The 24,684-nt window shown below is 43.3% G+C and overlaps 1 protein-coding gene across 1 annotated transcript in view; it reads right to left on the bottom strand.

The window, feature by feature from the left end:
* Positions 1-24,684, bottom strand: part of dcc (DCC netrin 1 receptor) — a 1,038,091-nt gene that overhangs the window by 188,868 nt on the left and 824,539 nt on the right. The window contains exon 11 of the mRNA XM_078421445.1: positions 19,815-19,953. Coding sequence (XP_078277571.1) covers positions 19,815-19,953 — 139 coding nt within the window. The remainder of the gene's footprint in view (positions 1-19,814; positions 19,954-24,684) is intronic.

Below are 24,684 nucleotides of genomic sequence, written 5' to 3'. Positions count from 1 at the left end.
TTTGTCACCTAGACAGAGATAAAAATAAGCAAAATCAATGCAAACAAAATTCTGCAGCAGTGTAAAAAATATTTTTCGTTGATGTGACACATTAATTGTTTCCATTTCCACAGCAGGATTTTGTTTTCATTTCTAAAGTAGTTTTGTGGAGCAAGTCGACAAAATACCACATAATTTGAAGAATGTGTCCTGACCCGAAACATCAACTATCCATGTACTCCGGGAATGCTGTCTGACCTGCTGAGTTACTCCAGTACTTTGTGTCTTGTGTTGTAAAGCAGCATCTGCAGTTCCTTCTTTCTACCACATAATTAGTTCTTTTAGTTTTTTGCTCGTGTACCGAGGTACAGTGAAAAGCTTTTTGTTGTGTGCTAACCAGTCAATGGGAAGACAATATATGATTACAATCGAGCCATTCACAGTGTACAGATACTTGATGAAGGCAATGACGTGAATAATAATTAGCCAGTAAAGTCCCATCAAAGATAGTTCGAGGGTCTCTAATGAGGTAGAAAGTAGTTCAGGACTGCTTTCAAGTTGTGATGGGATGGTTTAGTCATCTGATAACAGCTGGGAAGAAACTTTCCCTGAATCTAGAGGTGTGCAACTGACCACTTCTATATCATTTTGCCCGATGGGAGAGGAGAGAAGAGGGAGTGGCCAGGGTGCAACTCGTCCTTGATTATGCTGCTGGACTTTCCGAGGCAGCATGTGGCATCGTAACGGGAAGGGTGCTAATGCTACACTGGAGGGTTTAAACTAGATTGGCAGAGGGGTGGGGATCTCGTGCAGGACAGAGGCACATGAGGCTAGATGTTGGTATGGAGAGTGGTGTGGGAAAGGTTAGTGGACAGAATAGGCAGGTGAAAGGGGAACAGCGAGGAAGGAGGGTTGCTTTAAACTGCATGTATTTTAATGCAAGGGGCCTGACGGGTAAGGCAGATGAGCTTAGGGCATGGATAGGTACGAGCGACTGGGATGTTGCAGCCATGACTGAAACCTGGTTAAGGGACGGGGCAGGACTGGCAGCTCAATGTTCCAGGGTACAGGAGCTTCAGGAGGGACAGGGGTGAGGGAAAAAGAGGAGGGGAGGGGGGTTGCATTGTTGGTTAAGGAGGATGTCACGGCTGTGTTCAGAGGTGACATTATGGATGGGTTCGTCTAGTGAGTCTACGTGGGTGGAGCTGAGGAACAAGAAAGGGATCATCACCTTGTTGGGGTGTACTACAGGAATTAGAAGAACAAATGTGCTGGGAGATTACAGGCAGCTGCAGGTCAAATAAGGTTGTTGTAGTCGGGGATTTTAACTTGCCCAACATAGTCTGGGAAAATCATAGCATGAAGGGTTTAGATGGGGTGCAATTCTTCAAAAGTGTACAGGAGAGTTTCCTTAAGCAGTGTGTGGAGGCCCCCACATGTGAGAGGGCAACGCTGGATGTAGTATTGGGAAATTGGGAAGGGCAAGTTAATGAAGTGTGTGTGGAGGAGCCTTTCGGGACCAGTGACCACAGTTTGATTAAGTTTAAGATAGTTATGGATAGGCACAGAGAGGGTCCATGTGTTAAAATGCTCAACTGGGGTGAGGCCAACTTTGAGGGTATGAGAGAAGACCTCGCTCAATTTGACTGGAGCAGGTTATTTGAGGGGAAAGGAACATCGGCCATGTGGGATGTTTTTAAAAGTGTACTGAAGAAAGCTCAGGATGTGTACATCCCCATTAGAGTGAAGGTCAAAGCAGGCAAACGTAAAAGAGCTTGGCTGATGAGGGAAATTGAGACATTAGTCCAAAATAAGAAGGATGCATGGGGCAGGTATAGGCAGCTGGGATCAAGTGCATCCCTGGAGGAGTTTCGGAAACTAAGGAGTAAACTAAAAAAGGAAATCAGAAGGGCAAAAATGGGCCAGGAGATAGCTCTGGCAGGTAACATTAAGGACAATCCCAAAATATTTTATAAATACATAAGGGGGAAAAGGGTAACTGGAGAGAGAGTGGGGCCCCTTAGGAATCAAAGTGGTCATCTCTGTGTGGAGCCACAGGAGATGGGCAAGGTCCTAAATGAGTATTTCTCCTCTGTATTTACCGAGTAGGACGGAGGAAATTGGAGCAGTCACTGGAAGGTTCTTGAGAGCAGTCAGGGTTACTGTCAAAGAAGTACTGAAGGTACTGTCGTGTTTGAAGGTAGACAAATCTCCAGGGCCTGATCAGATATATCCAAGGACATTGTGGGAAATTAGAGAGGAAATTGCGGGAGCCCTGGTTGAAATTTACGAGTCATCCTTAAATACAGGAGAGGTGCCGGAAGACTGGAGGGTGGCAAATGTTGTGCTTCTTTTCAAGAAGGGCTGCAGGGAAAAAGCTGGGAACTATAGGCTGGTGAGCTTAACATCTGTAAACATAGAAAATTGGTGCAGGAGGAGGCCATGTGGCCCTTTGAGCCAGCACCCCCATTCATTGTGATCATCCACAATCAGTAACCCGTGCCTGCCTTCTTCCAATATCTCTTGATTCTGCTAGCCCCAAGAGCTATCTAAAACTCTTTTAAATTCATCCAGTGAATTGACCTCCACTGCCTTCTGTGGCAGAGAATTCCACAAATTCACAACTCTCGGGGTGAAAAAGCTTTTTCTCACCTCAATTTTAAATGGCCTCCCCTTTATTCTTAGACTGTGGCCCCTGGTTCTGGACTCCCCCAACATTGGGAAAAAATTTCCTGCATCTAGCTTGTCCAATACTTTTATAATCTGTTTCTATAAGATCCCCTCTCATCCTTCTAAATTCCATTGAAAACAAGCCCAGTCTGTCCAATCTTTCCTCGTATGACAGTCCCGCCTCCCCGGGGATTGACCTACAATGCACTGCCTCAATAGCAAGGATGTCCTTCCTCAAATTAGGAGACCAAAACTGCACACAATACTCCAGATGTGGTCTCACAGGGCCCTATACAACTGCAGAACGACCTCTTTACTCCTCTTCTCAAATCCCCTCGTTATGAAGACCAACATGCCATGAGCTTTCTTCACTGCCTGCTGTCCCTGCATGTTTACTTACAGTGACTAGTTTACCAGGACACCCAGGTCTCATTGCACCTCCCCTTTACCTAATCTGACACCATTGAGATAATAATCTGCCTTCTTGTTTTTGCTGCCAAACTGGATAACCTCACATTTATCTACATTATACTGCATCTGCCATGCATCTGCCCACTCACTCAACCTGTCCAAGTCACCCTGCAACCTCCTAACATCCTCTTCGCAGTTCACACTTTCATCCAGCTTTGTGTCATCTGCAAATTTGCGAGTGTTATTTTTAATTCCATCATCCAAATCATTAATATATATATTGTAAATAGTTGCGGCCCCAGCACTGAGCCTTGCGGCATTCCACTCGCCACTGCCTGCCATTCTGAAAAGGACCCGTTTATTCCTACTCTTTGCTTCCTGTCTACCAACCAATTCTCTATCTGTAGTTGGCAAGTTACTGGAGAGTATTCTGAGGGATAGGTTATGCAAGAATTTGGATGGGCAAGGACATATTAGGGATAGTCAGCATGTTTTTGTACTTGGCAGGTCGTGTCTCACAAATCTGATCGATTTTGTTGAAGATGTGAGCAAAAAGGTTGATGAGGGCAGAGCTGTAGATATTTTGTATATGGACTTCAGTAGGGCGTTGGACAAGGTTCTACATGGTAGGCTGCTCTGGAAGGATAGATCGCATGGGATCCAAGGAGAGATAGCTGAAAGGATAGCTAATTGGCTCCATGGAAGGAAGCAGAGGGTAATGGTGGAAGGTTGCTTCTCAGACTGGATGCCTGTGACTCATGGTGTGCCTCAGGGTTCGGTGGGGCCCGTTACTGTTTGTCATCTACATCAATGATTTGGATGAGAACATACAGGGCAAGATAAGCAAGTTTGCTGATGATACAAAAGTTAGTGGTTTTGCAGATAGTGAAGATGGTTGTGAACGATTGCAGCAGGATCTGGATCGATTGGCCAGGTGGGCGGAGGAATGGTTGATGGAATTTAATAGAGAGGTGTGAGGTGTTGCATTTTGGGACTTCGAACAAGGGCAGCACCTACACAGTAAATGGTAGGCCTCTGGATAGTGTTGTAGGGCAGAAGGGGGATCTAGGAGTACAGGTGCATGGTTCCTTGAAGGTCAAGTTGCTGGTAAATAATGTGCTGAAAAAGGCTTTTGGCACTTTGGCCTTCATCAGTCAGAGTATTGAGTATAGAAGTTGGGAGGTCATGCTGCAGTTGTATAAGACGTTGGGCAGACCGCATATAAAATATTGTGTTCAGTTCTGGGCACCATGTTATAGGAAAGATATTGTCAAGCTTGAAAGGGTTCAGAGAAGATTTACGAGGATGTTGCCAGGACGAGAGGGTGTGAGCCATAGGGAGAGGTTGAGAAGGCTGGGTCTCTATTCCATGGAGCGCAGGAGGATGAGGGGTGATCTTATAGAAGTATACAAAATCATGAGAGGAATAGATAGGGTAGATGTACAAAATCTTTTGCCCAGAATAGGGGAATCGAGGTCCAGAGGACAGAGGTTCAAGGTGAAGGGGAAAAGATTTAATAGGAATCTGAGGGGTAACCTTTTCACACAAAGCGTGGTGGGGGTGTATGGAACAATCTGCCAGCGAAGATAGTTGAGGCTGGGATTATCCCATCGTTTAAGAAACAGTTAAGACAGGTACATGGATAGGACAGGTTTGGAGGGATATGGACCAAATGCAGGCAAGTGGGACTAGTGTAGCTAAGACATTTCGATTTATTCACAAAATGCTGGAGTAACTCAGCAGGTCAGGCAGCATCTCGGGAGAGAAGGAATGGGTGACGTTTCGGGTCGAGGCCCTTCTTCAGACTGAAGGGCCTCGACCCGAAACGTCACCCATTCCTTCTCTCCCGAGATGCTGCCTGACCTGCTGAGTTACTCCAGCATTTTGTGAATAAATCGATTTGTACCAGCATCTGCAGTTATTTTCTTATACTATATGTAGCTGGGACATTGTTGGCCGGTGTGTGTGAGTTGGGCCAAAGGGCCTGTTTCCACACTGAATCACTCTATGATTCTATGACCCCAAACACACACACAGGTTTGTAGGTTAATTGGCTTGGTATAAATGTAAAACTGTCCTTAGTGTGTTTAGGATAATGTTAATGTGCAAGGATTGCTGGTCTGTGCGAAATCGGTGGGCCAAAGGGCCTGCTTCCGCACTGTATCTCTAAACTAAACTAAATTGTTGTCTGCTGAAGTTGTGGAATCTTGCTATGCTGTGGACAAACAACTGTGTTTTTTTGCTGCTTTCTGCAGGTTGAAAACTTTGCCTATCTATCCCAAAGGGGTAATCTAGTCCCCAGGTTAAAGCCAGATCTTTTGTACTCTCAAGTGCTCACTCCATTCCCTCACTCTTGCTCAATCTAACAATTAAAACACAAGCCAATAGGGTTCTGAAAACTTTGAATATCATAGAGACTGATGGAGAGACTGATTGTGCACATCACAAAATCCAGATCTAGGGATAATAAATATGAATGTTCAAGTACATCCCACTGGGAAATAAGAAATAATTTGTTCATTTAGTAAGTGTCAGAATATAGACCTTTGTTTTTACAGAAGATGTGGCAACCTTCAAAATGATATTCAATGGGCTTAAAGATGATACATAAAGACTGAAAGTGAAGTTTAGTTTAGAGACGCAGCATAGAAACAGGCCCTTCAGCACACTGAGTCCACCCCAACCACTAATAACATTAATTCTATGTTATTCCACGTTCTCAGCGACTCATAGCTCATTAGGGGCAATTTTACAGCGGCCAATTAACCTACAAACCCTCACGTTTTGGGGATGTGGATGGAACCCGGAGCACCCAGAGGAAATCCAAACGCTCACAGGGATAATGTGCAAATTCCGCACAGCCGACACCCGAGGTGAGATAAGAAGATAACTGCAGATGCTGGTACAAATCGAAGGTATTTATTCACAAAATGCTGGAGTAACTCAGCAGGTCAGGCAGCTGAGGTGAGAGTTAGATTTGATTCTTAGGGCTAACAGAATCAAGAAATATGGGGGGAAAAGCATGAATGGCGAATTGATTTTGGATGATCAGCCATGACCATATTGAATGGCGTTTTTCTGGCTCAAAGGGCCGAATAGCCTACTCCTGCACCTAATTTCTATATTTCTATGTCAGGATTGAACCCAGGTATCTTGCTCTGTGAGGCAGCACCTCCACCAGCTGCTCCACTGGGACGTGGAGAACATATAGGAGTGTTACGACTCCAAAATGTGGAAAAATGATCCCTTTTGTGCTGCATGCTAACAAATTCTTAACATGTATCAAGCTCCTTTCATCAACACCGAGGGCACAGTGACCTGTACCAGCTCCAGTAAAAGACTCTCATTTTTGAACTTCTCGTTTTTTCTTTACAAACTCCCCTTTGCATCACCATGGCAACCGAAGAAAATCTTAAAGTTGCCAAAGCACATCTAATTTTACACTGTTTAAGCATGCTTAAAATTAATTGCTTCGACGGTCACAGCAATGCTCATTGAATTGTTGAAGGATACAGCACGGAGACAGGCCCTCGGGCCCATTGAGTCCGTGCCGACCTTTGATCTCCCATTCACACTAGTTCTACATTACCCCACTATCTCATCCTTTCACCCACGCACTTGGGCCATATACAGTGCCGGAGATCCGGGTTCCATCCTGTCTGTACGAAGTTTCTAAGTTCTCCCCTTGGCCATGTTGGTTTTCCCTGGGTGCTCCGGTTTCCTCCCACACTTCAAAAACGCACAGCTTCGCAGGTTAATTGACTTCGGGAAAGATTGAAAATTGTCCCTAGCATATCGGATAGTGCTAGTGTATGGGGATCGCTGGTCGGCACGGACTCGGTGGGCCGAAGGACCTGTTTCCGCGCTGTGTCGCTAAACTAAAATCGGTGTGAACCAAACAACTCTTACCAATTTCTACAGATGCACCAGATAAACATCCTATCAAGACTTGGTATGGCTACTGCACTGCCCAAGGCTGCAAGGAATTGCAGAGAGTTTTGAATGCAGCCCAGAACATCACATTCCCATTCCCCATTGACTCCAACTATATTTCAGCCAACAGAAGAGAGTCAAGTGGTAAGATTTTTTAATTGGCATGTGCATCAGGAACACAATGAAATTCTCACTTGTTACAGGTTTTTTACATTATGAAGGACTACTCACAACCCAATAATTTTGTCTTCTGCCCTCTCCCCTACCGTATTATACTCCACACTGTGTTCTGTTTTCTCTTTTGCACTATCTTGATATGCTCATGTACGGTGTGATTTTCCTGGATAGTCTGCAAAGTTTTTCACTTTACCTCAATACATACGATAATAATTAACCAATATGTATGCAACTTGAATGTAAAAAGTTGGGGCATCTCATAATCAGCTTCAGCTAAATCATTTAAAGAGTTTTCTTTATTTCAAGCTCATGTTCTTTGTCTTTAGTAAAGACATCACATACGCATTTGCATGCTCACATCTGATTTATGACTGCGTAATGTGGATAATAAATATTGTGTTTTTTTAATTCCTCTGTTAAATCAGATCTGCAGGGTGGTTCAGTTAAAGAATGAAGAAGCCAGTAGGATAGCAGGAAACTCCAAAACATATTGTTTCAGCATATTTTTCTTTGCAAAGTATAACGCAAAGAATAATAGACAATAGACAATAGGTGCAGGAGGAGGCCATTCGGCCCTTCGAGCCAGCACCGCCATTCAACGTGATCATGGCTGATCATTCTCAATCAGTACCCCGTTCCTGCCTTCTCCCCATACCCCCTGACTCCACTATCCTTAAGAGCTCTATCCAGCTCCCTTTTGAATGCATTCAGAGAATTGGCCTCCACTGCCTTCTGAGGCAGAGAATTCCACAGATTCACAACTCTCTGACTGAAAAAGTTTTTCCTCATCTCAGTTCTAAATGGCCTACTCCTTATTCTTAAACTGTGGCCCCTTGTTCTGGACTCCCCCAACATTGGGAACATGTTTCCTGCCTCTAACGTGTCCAACCCCTTAATAATCTTATACGTTTCGATAAGATCTCCTCTCATCCTTCTAAATTCCAGTGTATACAAGTATATAATGTATGTACACCTCGGCTAATAAATAAACTGTGTGTATTGCAGCAGTCCCATTCTCAGTCCAAATCCCACACTCTAATGGGACTTAAGGCTCCCTTCAGTAATATGTAATTTGTGTTATTATAACATGGGTTGGGGTATCAATTTAAATATGATTATTAAGGCAATGGCCCAGTGAATAGAGTGTGCTCAGCTTGGAACTGTCACAATTTGCATTTTATACTTACATAGGTTCACAGTGCTGAAATAGGCCTTCTCGGCCCAACTTGACCATGCCAACAAAGATGTCCTTTTATGCTAATCACATTTGCCTGTGTTTGGTATATATCTTTACAAATCTTTTATCTTTTATCCATGTACCTGTCCAATGTCTCTTAAATATTGTCGATGTACTTGTCTCTAACGCCTCCTAGTAACTCTTTCCATATGCCACCACTCCCTACATGAAAACTCTACCCCTCAAATCCCCTTTAAATCCTTCCCCTCTCACCATAAACCTATGCCCACTAGTTTCAGCATCCCTTACCCCGAGGAAATAAAATGGTGACTATCTGAGTTCAGCCCTCAGCCTCCTTTATCCTTGGACAAGCAACCCAGGATATCCAATCACACCTGATGTCTCAAGCCCTCCAGTCTAGGGAACATTCTAATAAATCTATTCTGCACTCTCTCTAATTTAATCACATCCATTCTGTAGTGTGATAACCAAAGCCGCACATAATTCTCAAAGGATGGCCCAACCAATATTTTTGCAACTGTAACATGACGTCAAACTCCTATACGCAATTCCATTGTCAATGGCAATAGACAATAGACAATAGGTGCAGGAGTAGGCCATTCGGCCCTTCGAGCCAGCACCACCATTCAATGTGATCATGGCTGATCATTCTCAATCAGTACCCGTTCCTGCCCTCTCCCCATAACCCCTGACTCCCTATCATTAAGAGCTCTATCTAGCTCTCTCTTGAAAGCATTCAGAGAATTGGCCTCCACTGCCTTCTGAGGCAGAGAATTCCACAGATTTACAACTCACTGACTAAAAAGTTTTTCCACATCTCCATTCTAAATGGCATACCCCTTATTTTTAAACTGTGGCCCCTGGTTCTGGACTCCCCCAACATTGGGAACATGTTTCCTGGCTCTAACGTGTCCAACCCCTTAATAATCTTATACGTTTCAATAAGATCCCATCTCATCCTTCTACATTCCTGTGTATACAAGCCTAGTCACTCCAGTCTTTCAACATACGACAGTTCCGCCATTCCGGGAAATAACCTAGTAAACCTACGCTGCACGCCCTCAATAGCAAGAATAACCTTCCTCAAATTTGGAGACCAAAACTGCACACAGTACTCCAGATGCGGTCTCACCAGGGCCCCGTACAACTGCAGAAGGACCACTTTGCTCCTATACTCAACTTCTCTTGTTATGAAGGCCAACAATCCATTGGCTTTCTTCACTGCCTGCTGTACCTGCATGCTTCTTTTCAATGACTGATGCTCTAGGACACCCAGATCTCGTTGTACATCCCCTTTTCCTAACTTGACACCATTCAGATAATAATCTGCCTTCCTATTCCTACCACCAAAATGGATAACCTCACATTTATCCACATTAAACTGCATCTGCCATGCATCCGCCCACTCACACAACCAGTCCAACTCACCCTGCAACCTCATAGCATCTTCCTCACAGTTCACACTGCCACCCAGCTTGTGATGGCAAGTATACTGCTCAGTTCCTTCACCGCTCAGGCTGTGTCCCTCTTTTGGGGAATAATATCCTTGTACCCTAAAGTCACTGTGTTTAATAACATTTCCTGGGCTCAGCCATGCACTGGGTATGTCCTGTCTCAAATGAGGTAGACGGGCCACGTCGCAGAAAACAAAGGGGGGAGGGGGCGCTGAGAACTAAGGGGAACCTAGCATTGCGCTGCTGCCGAGAATTAAGGGCGACCCGGTGGGGAGGGCGAAGACAGGATGAATACTCTTTGTAACTTTGTCTGCGCCTTTGTGGCGACTCTTTTGTGTGCTTTATGTACAAAAACAAAGAATTTCACTGCACCCAGCTAGGTACAAGTGACAATAAAGTATCATCAATAAAGTATCATCATCATCATAAAGTGTCATCATCATCAAAAACGCATCACTTCGCACTTGTCTAAGTTAAATTCCTGCAATCATTCCCTTGTTTATTTTCCTAATTGATCTAGGTCCTATTTCAACATTGGACAACCAATTATCCACTATATCACCAATTTTGGTAATATCTGCAAACTTAATCATCATGCCATCTCCATTCTCTTTCAAATCATTAATACATATGGTTGCCGTACCACTGGTTGCCATACTCCAATTTGAATAGCAACTCTGACTCCTACCACCAAGCAAACATTGTATCCAATTTTCTATCTCACCCTAGATCCCACTTTATCCAACTTTTCAGACCAGCTGATCATGCAGGACCTTGACAATGGCCATGCTAAAGTCCATGTAGACAACATCCATCACACTGTCCTCATCAATCAACTTGGTCATCTCCTCCAAAGGCTAAATCAAATTAGTGAGACATGATCACCCATGAACAAAGCCACGCTGACTATCTCTGATGAGCCTTGCCAGGCCCTGGGAAAATATCTACCCTCATGTGCTTTAACACCTCCTCCTTTGTAACGCCAAATATGATTCAGGATGTTCCTGTTCTCTTCCTTCAACTCACTATCTTTCATGTTACTCACCACCGTAAATACAGGTGATAAATATCAAGTTAAGACCTTGCCTGTTTCCCACGGCTCTCCCACAGAAATCCTTAATGGGACCTACTCTCTGAGAGCTGCTCTCTTTAATCTTAATATACTTATCGAAGCTGTTGGGATTCTCCTTTGCCTTACCTGCCGGGAATAGCACATGTTCCTTTTTTGCCCTTCTTATTTCCTTCATAAGTGTACTCTTACATCCTTATACTCTTCCAGCAACTCCCTTGATTCCAGCTGCCTATACCTGACACATACTTTTTGCCTTTTCCTGACAAGAGCATAAATATTCCCTATCATATTCCAGAGTTCCCTAATCCAGACCGGATCTCCTGCAAGCAGAAGGACATTTACAAATCAGTCACTTTATATTTCCTGACAAACCTCAGGCTTGAAATGAAACTCAATGCTTGATAGACAAAATATGGTGGAGTAAATCAGTGGGTCAGGCAGCATCTCTGGAGAAAAGAAATAGGCAACGTTTTGGGCCGAGACCCTTCTTCAGACTGAGAGTCAGGGAAGAGGGAAACGAGAGGTATGAAAAGGTACAGAACAAATCTGAGCCAGCACCAGTGACCCAGGAAAGGTGAATATTTGTAGGAAGGAACTGGTTTAAACCGAAGATAGGCACAAAAAGCTGGAGTAACTCAGCGGGACAGGCAGCATCTCTGGAGAGAAGGAATGGGTGATGTTTCGGGTCGAGACCCTTCTTCAGACTGGAGGAATTGTGAAAGAATATTTCCTTTTCTAAAAAATGGCTTTTCAGATTCAGATTAGTTTATTATCATGTGACGCAGGGTGCAATGAAATTCCTTGGATCACATGAAGCACACAAGGTAAAGAGTAATGATATGGTAATGATAGACACAACAATAAATATAACACAAAACATGTAACACAGCAGCGGCGTGCTGCAATAATGGTGGTGCAATCTGAAATAGGGCAAAAAAAATCATAATGGTCTGGTCCTGTGGAAATGGCAGAGGTGAAGTGAGGTGAGGTGAGTGATACAGCCGAATGCATCCAATTACTCTCCCACTCGTCCTTTGATTTGTCCACGGTTAATGCTGTAAACAGATATTGCAATGCACATCATTACAACAGTCCTTCAGGAAGACATTTGTTTAAAAAGAACCTCCCTGTTCCTAACCCTTTCTCAAAGGTGCTGATCTTTAATGGTGTATGAATTCATCATGTCATTGACTACTTCCAGTGACAATTCCTCATATATGAGTTAAGAAAATATGAAGCATTCATCTGATTATTGATTGATGGGTTGTGGTTGGGAGACAGAGGAAGATAGTCTTGCCAACATTGATTGCACGTTTAATTGAAGTTTCATTACATTACTTTTTACGACCAGAGGTCGACACAAAGTGCTGGAGTAACTCAGCAGGTCAGGCAGCATCTCGGGAGAAAAGGAATGGGTGACATTTCGGGTCGAGTCCCTTCTTCATGGGAAAGATTTAGAGGGGTTTAGAGGGATCTGGCCAAACATAGACAAATGGGACTAGCTGAGAGAGGGCATTTTGGTCAGCATGTTTCTGTGCTGTGTGTCTCAATGACAAGTAAGAACTCTTAACTGCAGCTGCAGTCAATCACTCCATAAGCAGTGCTTCCAAGCAGGAGTCATAGAAACATAGAAAATAGGTGCAGGAGTAGGCCATTTGGCCCTTCGAGCCAGCACCACCGTTCAATATAATCATGGCTGATCATCCAAAATCAGTACCCCGTTCTGGCTTTTTCTCCCATACCCCTTGATTTTGTTAACCCTAAGAGCCAAATCTAACTCTCTCTTGAAAACATCCTGGTTACCTGGTTAGCTATTGATCAGGATTGAGGATTTTTTTCCCACCTTCTAGCTTGGGGACACTTGTTTGAGCTAACATGAGAACAAGTGAAACAGGATCAGAAGCAGACCAGTCCACCTTTGTGCCCACACTTCCATTGAATAAAATCAAGGCTGTTCCTACATCTCAGCAGCTCCACCTTTCTGCACTCTCCCTGCAGAACATGATTCACTTAGTATTGAATAATCTATCAATTTCAGCCTTGAGTATACTTAATAGACATCCATAGCCTTCTGGGGTAGAGATTTCCAAAATATACATCCCTTTTAGTAAAGCAGTTTCATTCCACTTTAGTCGTAAATAATCAATCGATCTCACAAGATTTTGACCCCAGTTCTAATCACCTTAGCCAATTGAAACAACCCTTTGAGAATTTTAAATATTTTATTGAGTTCACCTATTTATTATTCTTGTGAATTCCAAATTAACCCAGCAAAGAACCATAGCATTGACAGCTGAAATCAGCTAACTAAACTGAGGATGTGCATGGTTCTGAACCTTTAGACCTTAGACTTTTAGATTTGAGACTTTATAGACAATAGACAATAGACAATAGGTGCAGGAGGAGGCCATTCGGCCCTTCGAGCCAGCACTGCCATTCAATGTGATCATGGCTGATCATTCTCAATCAGTACCCCGTTCCTGCCTGCTCCCCATACCCCCTGACTCCGCTATCCTTAAGAGCTCTATCCAGCTCTCTCTTGAATGCATTCAGAGAATTGGCCTCCACTGCCTTCTGAGGCAGAGAATTCCACAGATTCACAACTCTCTGACTGAAAAAGTTTTTCCTCATCTCAGTTCTAAATGGCCTACCCCTTATTCTTAAACTGTGGCTCCTTGTTCTGGACTCCCCCAACATTGGGAACATGTTTCCTGCCTCTAACGTGTCCAACCCCTTAATAATCTTATACGTTTCGATAAGATCTCCTCTCATCCTTCTAAATTCCAGTGTATACAAGCCTAGTCACTCCAGTCTTTCAACATATGATAGTCCCGCCATTCCGGGAATTAACCTAGTAAACCTCCGCTGCACGCCCTCAATAGCAAGCCCTTTAGTGCGGAAACAGGACATTCGGCTCACCGTGTCCGCGCCAACCAGTGATCACCCGTACACTAACACTATCCTGCACACAAGGGACGATTTACAACTTTACTGAAGTCAATCAACGTATAAAGTTGAAGGTATCACAAAATGCTGGAGTAACTCAGCGGGTCAGGCAGCATCTCAGGAGAGAAGGAATGGGTGATGTTTCGGGTCGAGACCCTTCTTCAGACTGATGTCAGGGGAGGGGGCGGGACAAAGAAAAGATGTAGTTGCAGACAGGAAGACAGTGGGAGTACTGGGAAGGGGGAGAGGAAAGAGAGGGATAGAGGAGCTATCTAAAGTTAGAGAAATCAATGTTCATACCGCTGGGGTGTAAGCTGCCCAAGCGAAATATGTGATGCTGTTCCTCCAATTTGCGGTGGGCCTCACTATGACAATGGAGAAGGCCCATGACAGAAGGGTCAGACTGGGAGTGGGAGGGAGAGTTGAAGTGCTGAGCCACCGGGAGATCAGGTTGGTTAAGGCGGACTGAGTGAAGGTGTTGAGCGAAACGATCGCCGAGCCTGCGTTTGGTTTCGCCGATGTAGAGAGGTCAACATCTGGAACAGCGGATACAACAGATGAGGTTGGAGGAGGTGCAGGTGAACCTCTGCCTCACCTGGAAAGACTGTTTGGGTCCTTGGATGGAGTCGAGGGGGGAGTTTGCAGAGGAAAGTACCTGGGGAGGGGGATGTTTGGGTGGGAAGGGACGAGTGGACCAGGGAGTTACGGAGGGAACGGTCTCTGCGGCAAGCAGAAAGGGGAGGAGATGGGAAGTTGTGGCCAGTAGTGGGATCCCGTTGGAGGTGACGGAAATGTTGGAGGATAATGTTTTGTATACGCTGGCTGATGGGATGGAAGGTGAGGACAAGGGGGACTCTATCCTTGTTACGAATGGGGAGAGGGGGAGCAAGAGTGGAGCTGCGGGATATAGAGGACACAACCTATAAAGTTGTGTGTCTTTGGAGTGCGGGAGGAAATTGGAGCACCCAGAGAAAACCCATGTGGTCACAGGGAGAACGTACAAACTCCATGTAGGCAGCACCCGTAGTCAGGATCGAACCCGAGTCTCTGACGCTGTAAGACAGGAGCTCCATTGCTGTGCCACTGAGCTGCGTGATTCAATTCTACAATAGGTATTTTCTGTATCAAATGCTGGAAGTTGCAGAATGGCTGTAATTACATGAGAATATATGGAACATTTGGCTGGCAAGACTGCTCCTACAGGGCAAGCATGCAGGACCTCCGCTGTTACATTCTCTTCTCATTTAATCTTCTGTAGGAAAGAATGAAGTTGTGCAGATGAGATTTTGCAACACTGAATCAACAGGCCATATTAAAGAAACTTCCGCAGCAATATTTAAGTAAGTAGGTGAAGGAAAAATGACCCATGACTTCAAATAGGAGACTGACCCGACATTGAATGTTAATAACGTTGCATTTTTTAAAAGTAAAATAACAAATGAATAAAAACTAAATGGACTGAATAAGGTTGGTGGCAATAATAAGCAGAGTGCAGATAGTGGAGGCGGAAAAAAATCAAACAAATGTGATTTGATATGAATTCTAAATACTACGGAAATTAAATCTAAAAAGCAGACAGCTGTCTATAAGCTGATAATCAAAAGCAAATAATGAATTCTAATACATTAAAATTTCAGGGCTGGATATGTTTTAAGTAAGCCAGAGCTGGGTGGCTTTATTCTTCGAAAACTTTATGAATGAATCACTTTATGAATGAGTCACTTCATTTTTTGTTTCTCAACTTTTGCCTCATTGTTCTGCACAGTGTCTCCAAGGTTTAGGAGGGCTTTGGTTAGCCAACCAACTCTCTTAATCTAAGCATTAAACAAAAAGTAGTGGCGACATTATGAATCCCCTCTAACTGAATAATCCTACCACAACTAGAGAACAGTGCTGAAATACTATCTACCTTGTTGGTGACCCTCAGACCATCCTTCATCGGACTTTGCGGACTTTACCTTGCACTGAACGTTATTCTGTTATCATGCATCTATACACTGTAAATGGCTTGGTTGTAATCATGTATTGCCTTTCTGCTGACTGGATAGCACGAACAATAAACTAAACTGTAATGAAGTAAGGCAATGACCACAATGTTGCCTTGACAATGCTACCAAGACAATTGAGTACTTATGTAATATTTGACTCCTTTACATTTTCAGGACAAGCCAAGGAAAGAAAATGAATGAGGTCTGCCCTGTCCAGCTGGATGGCAATTTAATTTGGAAACAATTGAAGGTGCCGTTGGAAAATAATTAACGTGTACTGACTGTAAAGGGTTAATGGTGCTGCATGGACATTTTTTCCCCTGCATATCTCGTAGGAATCTTAGTGGCATGTAAATCAATATTCAAAAGCTTTGAAACCCCCAGAGTCTGCTTCTTAAGACTTAAACCTTTTCCGACTCAATAATTTCCCAAAATCCCTTCTAATTTTAAGATTGCAAAGTAAACTAATCATGGGCTTGCATCCCTGCCTACCTCTTGTCAGTGAAAGTGCTCCAAACATCAGGTTTTAATAACTGCCAGCAAATCTGTGCTTTAGAATATAAATAATGGATTCTTTGGAATGAATTATAGATGTGCCTGTGGTTCTATAGGGTCATATACCATGAAGATTATGGAGGATACTATTGCATTGGCAGCTGTGTGCAATGTTTATCGAATGGGTGGCCCCAACAAGCAGCAAGTTCAAAACTGGCTTCTGATGTCAACCTACCCATTTGAAAAATCTCAGGCCTAATATGTTTTCTATTTTTAAATCACAAGATTGCAAGGAAAATGCAAAAGATATAAAATTGATATTAATAAGGCCACCCATCTTTTGAGAAAAAAATAGAAATCGTGAGTAGATATGGATCGATAAAATGTGGATTGGATTGCAAAATGGCTAAATCACCCATTTAGAAACTGTTCAGTTCTCAATATATTGATTTCAACACGAGAAAAATGAATTAAATTCCACAAAAGACCTCAATCTTTTTTTTAAAAGCTCAGGTAGGTGGAATGCATGATAGAATGCATGATAACATCATCTGCTTTGCAGTAGATGGCCTTGAATTCAAGTCCTGCTCCAGAGAGGTGAACACAATGATCAGAAAACAAACGCAATGCTACCGTTTATTTCAAGAGGGTTTATATACACAACAGGGATGTAATGTTGAGGCTCTATAAGACGCTGGTAAGGCCGCTTTTGTAATATTGTGAGCAATTTTGGGCACTGTATCCGAGGAAGGATGTGCTGGCTCTGGAGAGGGTCCATAGGAGGTTTACAAGAATGATCCGAGGAATGAGTAGGTTAACCTGTGATGTGTGTTTGTCGGCACTGGGCCTGTACTCGTTGGAGTTTAGAAGAATGAGGGGGGGACCTCATTGAAACATGTAGAATAGTGAAAGGCTTGGATAGAGTGGATGTCGGGAGGATGTTTCCACGAGTGGGAGAGTCTAGTACTAGAGGTCATAGTCTCAGAATTAAAAGATGTTCTTTTAGGAAGGAGTTGAGGAGAAATTTCTTTAGTCAGAGGGTGGTGAATCTGTGGAATTCTTTGTCACCGAAGGCTGTGGAGGCCAAGTCAGTGGATGTTTTCAAGGCAAAGACAGATAGATTCTTGATCAGTACAGGTGTTAGAGGATATGGGGAGAAGGAAGGAGAATGGAGTTAGGAGGGAGAGATAAATCAGCCATAATTGAATGGCAGAGTAGACGTGATGGGCCGAATGGCCAAATTCTAATCCTATCACATGACCTTATGACCTTCTGATCTATTTTGGAGGTGCCATCCTTATGATGGCCTGCCGACCTGAAGCCCGATGTAAGCTATGCCATTAATTTTAAGATGAGCATGGGGACTATCCCTGATTTTCCCCAGGATGGAAATTCCAAAGATCAGAGGGAATAGCTTCCAGGTGAGAGGAGGAGCAAAATTTAAAGGAGTTGTGCAGGGCAAATTCTTCAATGAGTGGTGAATGTCTGGAATGCACTGCCAGAGGTGGTAATGGAGGCAAATACGATAATGGTATATACACGAGGCTTTTAAATAGGCACATGGATGTGCAGGGAATGGAGAGATATTGATCGCATCCAGGAGGAGATGAATTTAACTTGGTATCACGTTTGGCACGGGCATTGTGGGCTTAAGGGACTGTCCCTGTATTCTACTGTTCTATGTTCTATGTGTCATTGTGACGTGGGTCTGCTGCAGATCAGGAAAGTAGCTCAAAGCCACCGCCAAGATGGTAATTGTGGATCGATGATAAATGCTGGCCTTGCTAGCAATACTAACACCCCTCAAAATAAATAAAAACAACTTTATGTTCATGTTAGCTGAGCCATTTCCTACATCATCACAGGTACTACATTTTCAACAAAAAAAACCTGTAAAACAATTCAGGGTGTCGTGAAAGGTGAAAAGTGGAAGACTTTATCATTGGGCTCACGAACAGAGTTATAATGGAAATCTACTGCGTGATCATTATCTGTTGCTCTCCTTTTAACCTGTTGTAATTGCATGAAGCTCTGAAATTCTGATAACAGATTTGATCCGGAATTTCCATTCTTGACAGTCATTTTTCTAATGAAAAACCATTGATTTAAAACAGTTAATGTCTTTGTTTACCACTGTTATAGTTTATGTGTTATTTAATGTTTTTTCTTAAATTTTAGGATAGGTTAAAAAATAAATGAGTTGGACTAATCAGAAATGAATATAGTGTGACATATGGAATATCACAGAAAGGTGACAATTCAGAAGGAGGCCATTTGTCCCATTGAATTCACAACAGATGTAGGAAAAACACCCAGCCTAGTCCATCCGTTCCTTGTGGGTGCAATTATAAAATAATAATGTTATTATATAATTATAATAATCTATATACTAAAACTCTCATTTGTTTGTTTATTAGTGATCGAACTTCAGCCAAAGCAGTACACGATAGCTTGACAATTTTAGGCCCACCTTACTCACCGTCATCATTTTAATGGTAAAGCAAGTAGTTTTATTGAAATCGGTGTTATATTTTTAAAGTTATTCACATTTTAAAGTTTAAATCTATCTCCTAGGGAGGGAGGAGGGAGGGAGGGAGGGAGGGGGAGGGAGGTGGGGGGGAGGGAGGAGGGAGGAGGGTGGATAAGGGGGGTTGAGGGGGATGGAGAGGGGGAAGGGGAAGTGGGGAGGGGAGGGAGGGGGGAGGGTGGAGGGGGGTAGGAGAGGGTGCTGCACCAATGCAGGAGAGGTTTGGGCCCAACGTGGTCTAGTATTACATAATATCAGGAATTATGTTATGGACATAGCTTTAAAACGAGAGGGGCAAAGGAGATGTGCGGGGCAATTCTTTTTACACAGAGGGTGTTGAATGCCTGGAACGCACTGCCAGGGATGGTGGTGGAGGCAGATATGATAGTAGTATTCAAGTAAACTTTTGGGTAGGCACAATGATGTGCAGAAAATGGAAGGATATGTATTATGATAAGAGTCGGCCGATAAGAGTCGGCATTCGTATCATGTTCAGCACACACACATAGTGGGCCGAAGTGCTTGTTCCTGTGCCGTACTCTTCTGAATTCTATGACAGTCTCACTGCAAATAGGCAGAGATTTTTTTTTAAAGTTTCATTGAGTAGAAAAAAGTAACTGCAGATGCTCGTTTAGAAAAAAATACACAGAGTGCTGGTGTAACTCAGTGGGTCGGGCAGCATCCCTGGAAAACATTTTAGTTTGATTCTCATGTTACTTGATAGCGGTTGATGGCTAAAGGAACACTTGTTTGTTGTATGAACAAGGGAACCGCAACTCTCAGTTTAAACAGTGAGCACGTGTTGTTAATGCCATCGTTTTATATTTAGAAAGTCAAGATTAATTGATTTGATTCATTCCGCATATATGATTAAAAAAAATCAGGGGAAGGCAATGTAAATCATGAAGTAGATACGTGGTATAAAATAGTATCACAAAACATATATCATTAACACTGTGCTTACCATCAGACAATGTGCTAACCAGCACATCCTGGGTGGAGACACCTGCACCATGTCTGTTGAAAGCCAACACTCGTAAACTGTACTTGGTGAACTTCTTCAGTCCTTCCAGTTTATAATACAAATTGTCCACATCGATGCTCTGAAACAGACCACAAACATCACTTATCCAATGGACAAATACATTTGACTGAAGTCATGACAAACAAAGTGAGAGGCATCCGAACACAAACAGGATGACCTACTTTCTTCAGAACATCTTTATTTATATTTTCACTTCTTTTTTCTCAACGATGTTTCCCTACTGCTTTAAGATTCATGAACACTCAGCTATGCGGCCGCGGGAGGCCATACAGCAAGGGTGACACGGTGGCGCAGTGGTAGAGTTGCTGCCTTACAGTGCCATAATCCCGGGTTCGATCTTGTCTGTGCGGAGTTTGTACGTTCTCCCCATGAACTGCATGGGTTTTTTTCCGGCGCTCCAGTTTCCTCCCGCACCCCAGGTTTGTGGGTTAATTGGCTTCTGTGAATTTTTCCCGAGTGTGTAGGACAGTGTTATTGTGCGGGGATTGCTGGCCGGCATGGACTCGTGGGCCGAAGGGCCTGTTTCCGCACTGTATCTCTAAACTAAACTAAACTAAGCAGCTGGGTGAGTGAGTGAATGGAGCGCAGCATGGGGTGGTGGTAGAAAGAGTCGATGGCAACGCATTGGGCTAGTCTGACCCAGATGGACTTCATCGATCCAATGCTGCTAGAACACTGGGTCTTAAAGTGAGTAAACAAGAAATGACACATCTTCTTGGGCCACGATCGGAAGTTGCAGGCTTCCACTGGAACATGGTGACTCTGCTTGTCGTTCCAGAAGAGGATCTATTGAACTCAGGTACAGTATGATCTGACAAGAGACAGGAGCACGCAGAACAACCATGTATCTCTGTGCCGATGTCAATAAATGAACTAACTAACTAATTAAAACACCAAGAGCAAGATGAAATCACCTCACTTACAGAGAACCTGCACGTGATAATCTCAGTGTATTTCCCAGATAGAGAGCTTTTTGAAAGCAAGCTTTGATCAATGATAAGATCTTCAGCTTTTGTTGAACAGGTCTTTTTACTTCATTGGGAAAGTAAAACACAGACTTGCATTTCAAAGAAGACACAAGGAACCGCAGATTCTGCCTTACAAAAAAAAAGACAGCAAGTGCTGGAATAATTCAGCAGATCAGGCAGCATCTTCACAAAGTGTTGGAGTAACTCAGCGTGTCAGGTAACGTTTCCTCAAAGTGCTGGAGTAATGAGATGCTGTCTGACCCGCTGAGTTACTCCAGTATCTTGCATTTCCTCCTCAGGACTTTCCATAAGGTCTTACAGCAAATGGAATCATTGCAAAATGTAGTCACTGCGGCTGCCTTTGAAAACACGACCATCAAGTTCAGCACAACAAACTCTTTCAGCGGTCCATATGATAACAAATTATTTTTTGGTGACCATATTTGTGAACATTGAGTGAATAACTTTTGCCAGTATAACAAATAAATCTCAGTTGGTTTTCTTCAATGTTGCACCTAGGCATTGTTTACGTTTGTTTGAAAGACCAGGCTGGATTTCAGTTTAGTGTCTGTCCTGAAGGACGGATACTGCAGAACTCCCTAGGCATGGAAGTGTCAAGTCTTAAAATCTGTGTACAACTCTAGTAGGTAAAGAGTCAGCCATACAGTAGGGCACACTGACAAAGGTAACAAGAGGATAAAAGTTGACAAAAATTAATTCCAGCTGGGAATTTGTGAATCCCTTAAATCCATGTTTCCAAACTGGAGATTTTTCAATGTAGTAGACAATAGACAATAGGTGCAGGAGGAGGCCATTCGGCCCTTCGAGCCAGCACCCCCATTCAATGTGATCATGGCTGATCATTCTCAATCAGTACCCCGTTCCTGCCTTCTCCCCATACCCCCTGACTCCGCTATCCTTAAGAGCTCTATCCAGCTCTCTCTTGAATGCATTCAGAGAATTGGCCTCCACTGCCTTCTGAGGCAGAGAATTCCACAGATTCACAACTCTCTGACTGAAAATGTTTTTCCTCATAACTTATATGCTTGGTTTAGTTTTTAGTTTCAAGATACAACATGGAAACCTTCCAAGTCCGTGCTGACCAGCAATCCCCGTACACTTGCACTATCTTACACGCTGGGGACAATTTACGATTATACGAAAGCCAATTAACCTACAAACCTGTACGTCTTTGGAGTGTGGGAGGAAACCGTAGCACCTGGGGAAAACCCACGCGATCATGGGGAGAACGTACAAACTCCATACAGACAGCACATGTGGTCAGGATCGACTCTACCCCTGCGCACCCGTGCCGCCTACTGTTCTTTCCGCAGACAACGAAAAAAGTTAATCATTTTATTTCAGGTCAAAATCACCATGCATATAATAAATGGGTCCTTTTGTTTGTTCCCACATGACCTACTTCAATGTGAATCACCTGGCCTCCACCCACTCAGGAATTGGAGGGAATAAATATTTTGTTTCCACAGGGCTCCAGGTTCTGTTGGAGCTCCAACCTGGGGAGTTCTTATTGGAAAGATATCATCCAGCCATTTAATGTAGGAACAAGGAACTGCAGATGCTGGTTTATAAAAGAGGACACAAAGTGCTGAAGTACGTAACTCAGCGGGTCATCTCTGGCGGAAATGGATAGGTATAAGAAAATAACTGCAGATGCTGGTACAAATCAAAGGTATTTATTCACAAAATGCTGGAGTAAGTCAGCAGGTCAGGCAGCATCTCGGGAGAGAAGGAATGGGTGACGTTTCGGGTCGAGACCCTTCTTCAGACTCTCTGGAAATGGATAGGTGACGTTTCCGGTTGGAACCCTTGTTCAGACTGAATCTGGCACTGAGTCTCTAGTACTGAAGGGTCCCCCAGCATTTTGTATCTTATCTTGACAATAATGCCACGAAGGGGCAGCACTGTGGTACAGTGGTAGAGTTGCTGCTTTGCAGAGCCAGAGACCCAGGTTCAATCCTGACTATGGGTGCTGTCCGTATGGAGTTTGTGCATTCTCCCTGTGACCGCGTGGGTTTTCTCTGGATTCTCTGGTTTCCTCCCACACTCCAAATACATACAGGTTTATAGGTTAATTTGCAAAATTGTAAATTTTCTCTTGTGTATCGGATAGTGCTCGGATATGGGGTGATCACTGGTCGGCGCGGAATCGATGGGCCAATGGGAATGTTTATGTACTATATCTCCTTTGTAAAGTAAACTAAACTAAAATAAAGACAGAATTCCAAATTTCAAAAACAATGCATTCACTGCTAATTCATGAAGGGAGTTCAGAAGCAGCTTTTATTTTGGGAGAGTAGCATCCATTTCTATTTGGAGTGGCTGAACCAAATGGCAAGGTTATACTTAAAGGGAATTAAGCTAAAAGCAGGAAGAAGGAATTGACAGCTGAATATGCTGAGAAATATTTCAATGAAATAGGGTACAGGGAATTTGGAGCATAAAGACTGGCGTGGATCAGTTGAGACCAAATGGCTTGTTATAGTGCAGCAATTGCAATGTAATGTTCCATAATCAAAGAGCTCAAAATGAACTCTGCAAATATAAAATTAATCTTAATTGGTTTCTTGCTTGAAAACCTCCTACCAGATGGGTGGGATATGCAACATCGCTGCAAAGATCATGAAACTAGCAACGAGGAATTTGTGATGTGCTCAATTAGTAAATTCATCACATTATTATCCATGTGATCTGTAATATGTTAACGGTTTTCAGTTAAGTGCAGTGGCGCAGGGAACCCAGGGAAGAATTGAGGAAAGAAGATTTATTTCGAATTCCCATTTACAAGATCAAGTTCTGAGTCATTCTGTTGCCTTGATAAATAATTGTCTGCATACACTGTGTCCACACTTTTTATAATTACAGTCGTTTCATTTAGGGGCTCCAGTAAGCTGGAGTTACATTCAATCTTTAATTGTCTGTTCACAATGCCTAACGAGCAGTTAAAATGCCAGCAACATTTCTCGTATTGTTTAGTATTAGCTGCAGATTTCTATTAATACGTTACTTGAATTATACGTCCCACGAAATTAGATTCAAATTCACAGGGTGTCGTGAGGTGTGCGCTTCCCACATCTCTCGCTTTTGCAAGTTGTTTCACACATGGTGAGGGGACTTAGAAACATCTGTTAACAAAGTTTTTTATGCCCATCGGAAAATTGAGCAGGGCACTTCCATATCCAATTCATGATAATGCACCCGGCGCTTCTTCAGTGGTAGTTGAGCACTAAATGGCACCATCAGTTGAGTAATGATTGCCCTCCTTCCTTACAGACTTAAATTGGACCTATCGGGTAAAATTAATGACTTCCATCAATCACTCACAGTACAACTTGTGACACATCGTGCTAGCTTGCTGCATTTTTTCTTATTAAAAGGGGGCAGCACGGTGGCGCAGCGGTAGAGTTGCTGCCTTACAGTGCTTTCAGCACCAGAGACCCGAGTTCGATCCCAACTACGGGTGCTGTCTGTACGGAGTTTGTACGTTCTCCCCGTGACCACGTGGGTTTTCTCCGAGATCTTCGGTTTCCTCTCACACTCCAAAGACGCATGGGTTTGGAGGTTAATTGGCTTTGGTATAATCGTAAATTGTCCCTCGTGCGTGTAGGGTAGAGGTAATGTGGGGGGATCGCTAGTTGGCGTGGACACGGTGGGCCGAAGGGCCTGTTTCCATGCTGTATATCTAAACTAAACTAAACTCAAAGGCACCCTCAGCTGACATTAGGAAACTTGACTGGGCTATTTTGAAATCCATTCTATACTCCTCTAGTAGCTCCTAAATGTCACATAATTTTCTTAAA

Source organism: Rhinoraja longicauda, chromosome 1 (assembly GCF_053455715.1).
Source record: "Rhinoraja longicauda isolate Sanriku21f chromosome 1, sRhiLon1.1, whole genome shotgun sequence".
NCBI classification, from domain to species: domain Eukaryota; kingdom Metazoa; phylum Chordata; class Chondrichthyes; order Rajiformes; family Arhynchobatidae; genus Rhinoraja; species Rhinoraja longicauda.
Note: the sequence above shows the minus strand (reverse complement) of the source record. Positions and strands in the feature narration are given on the sequence as shown.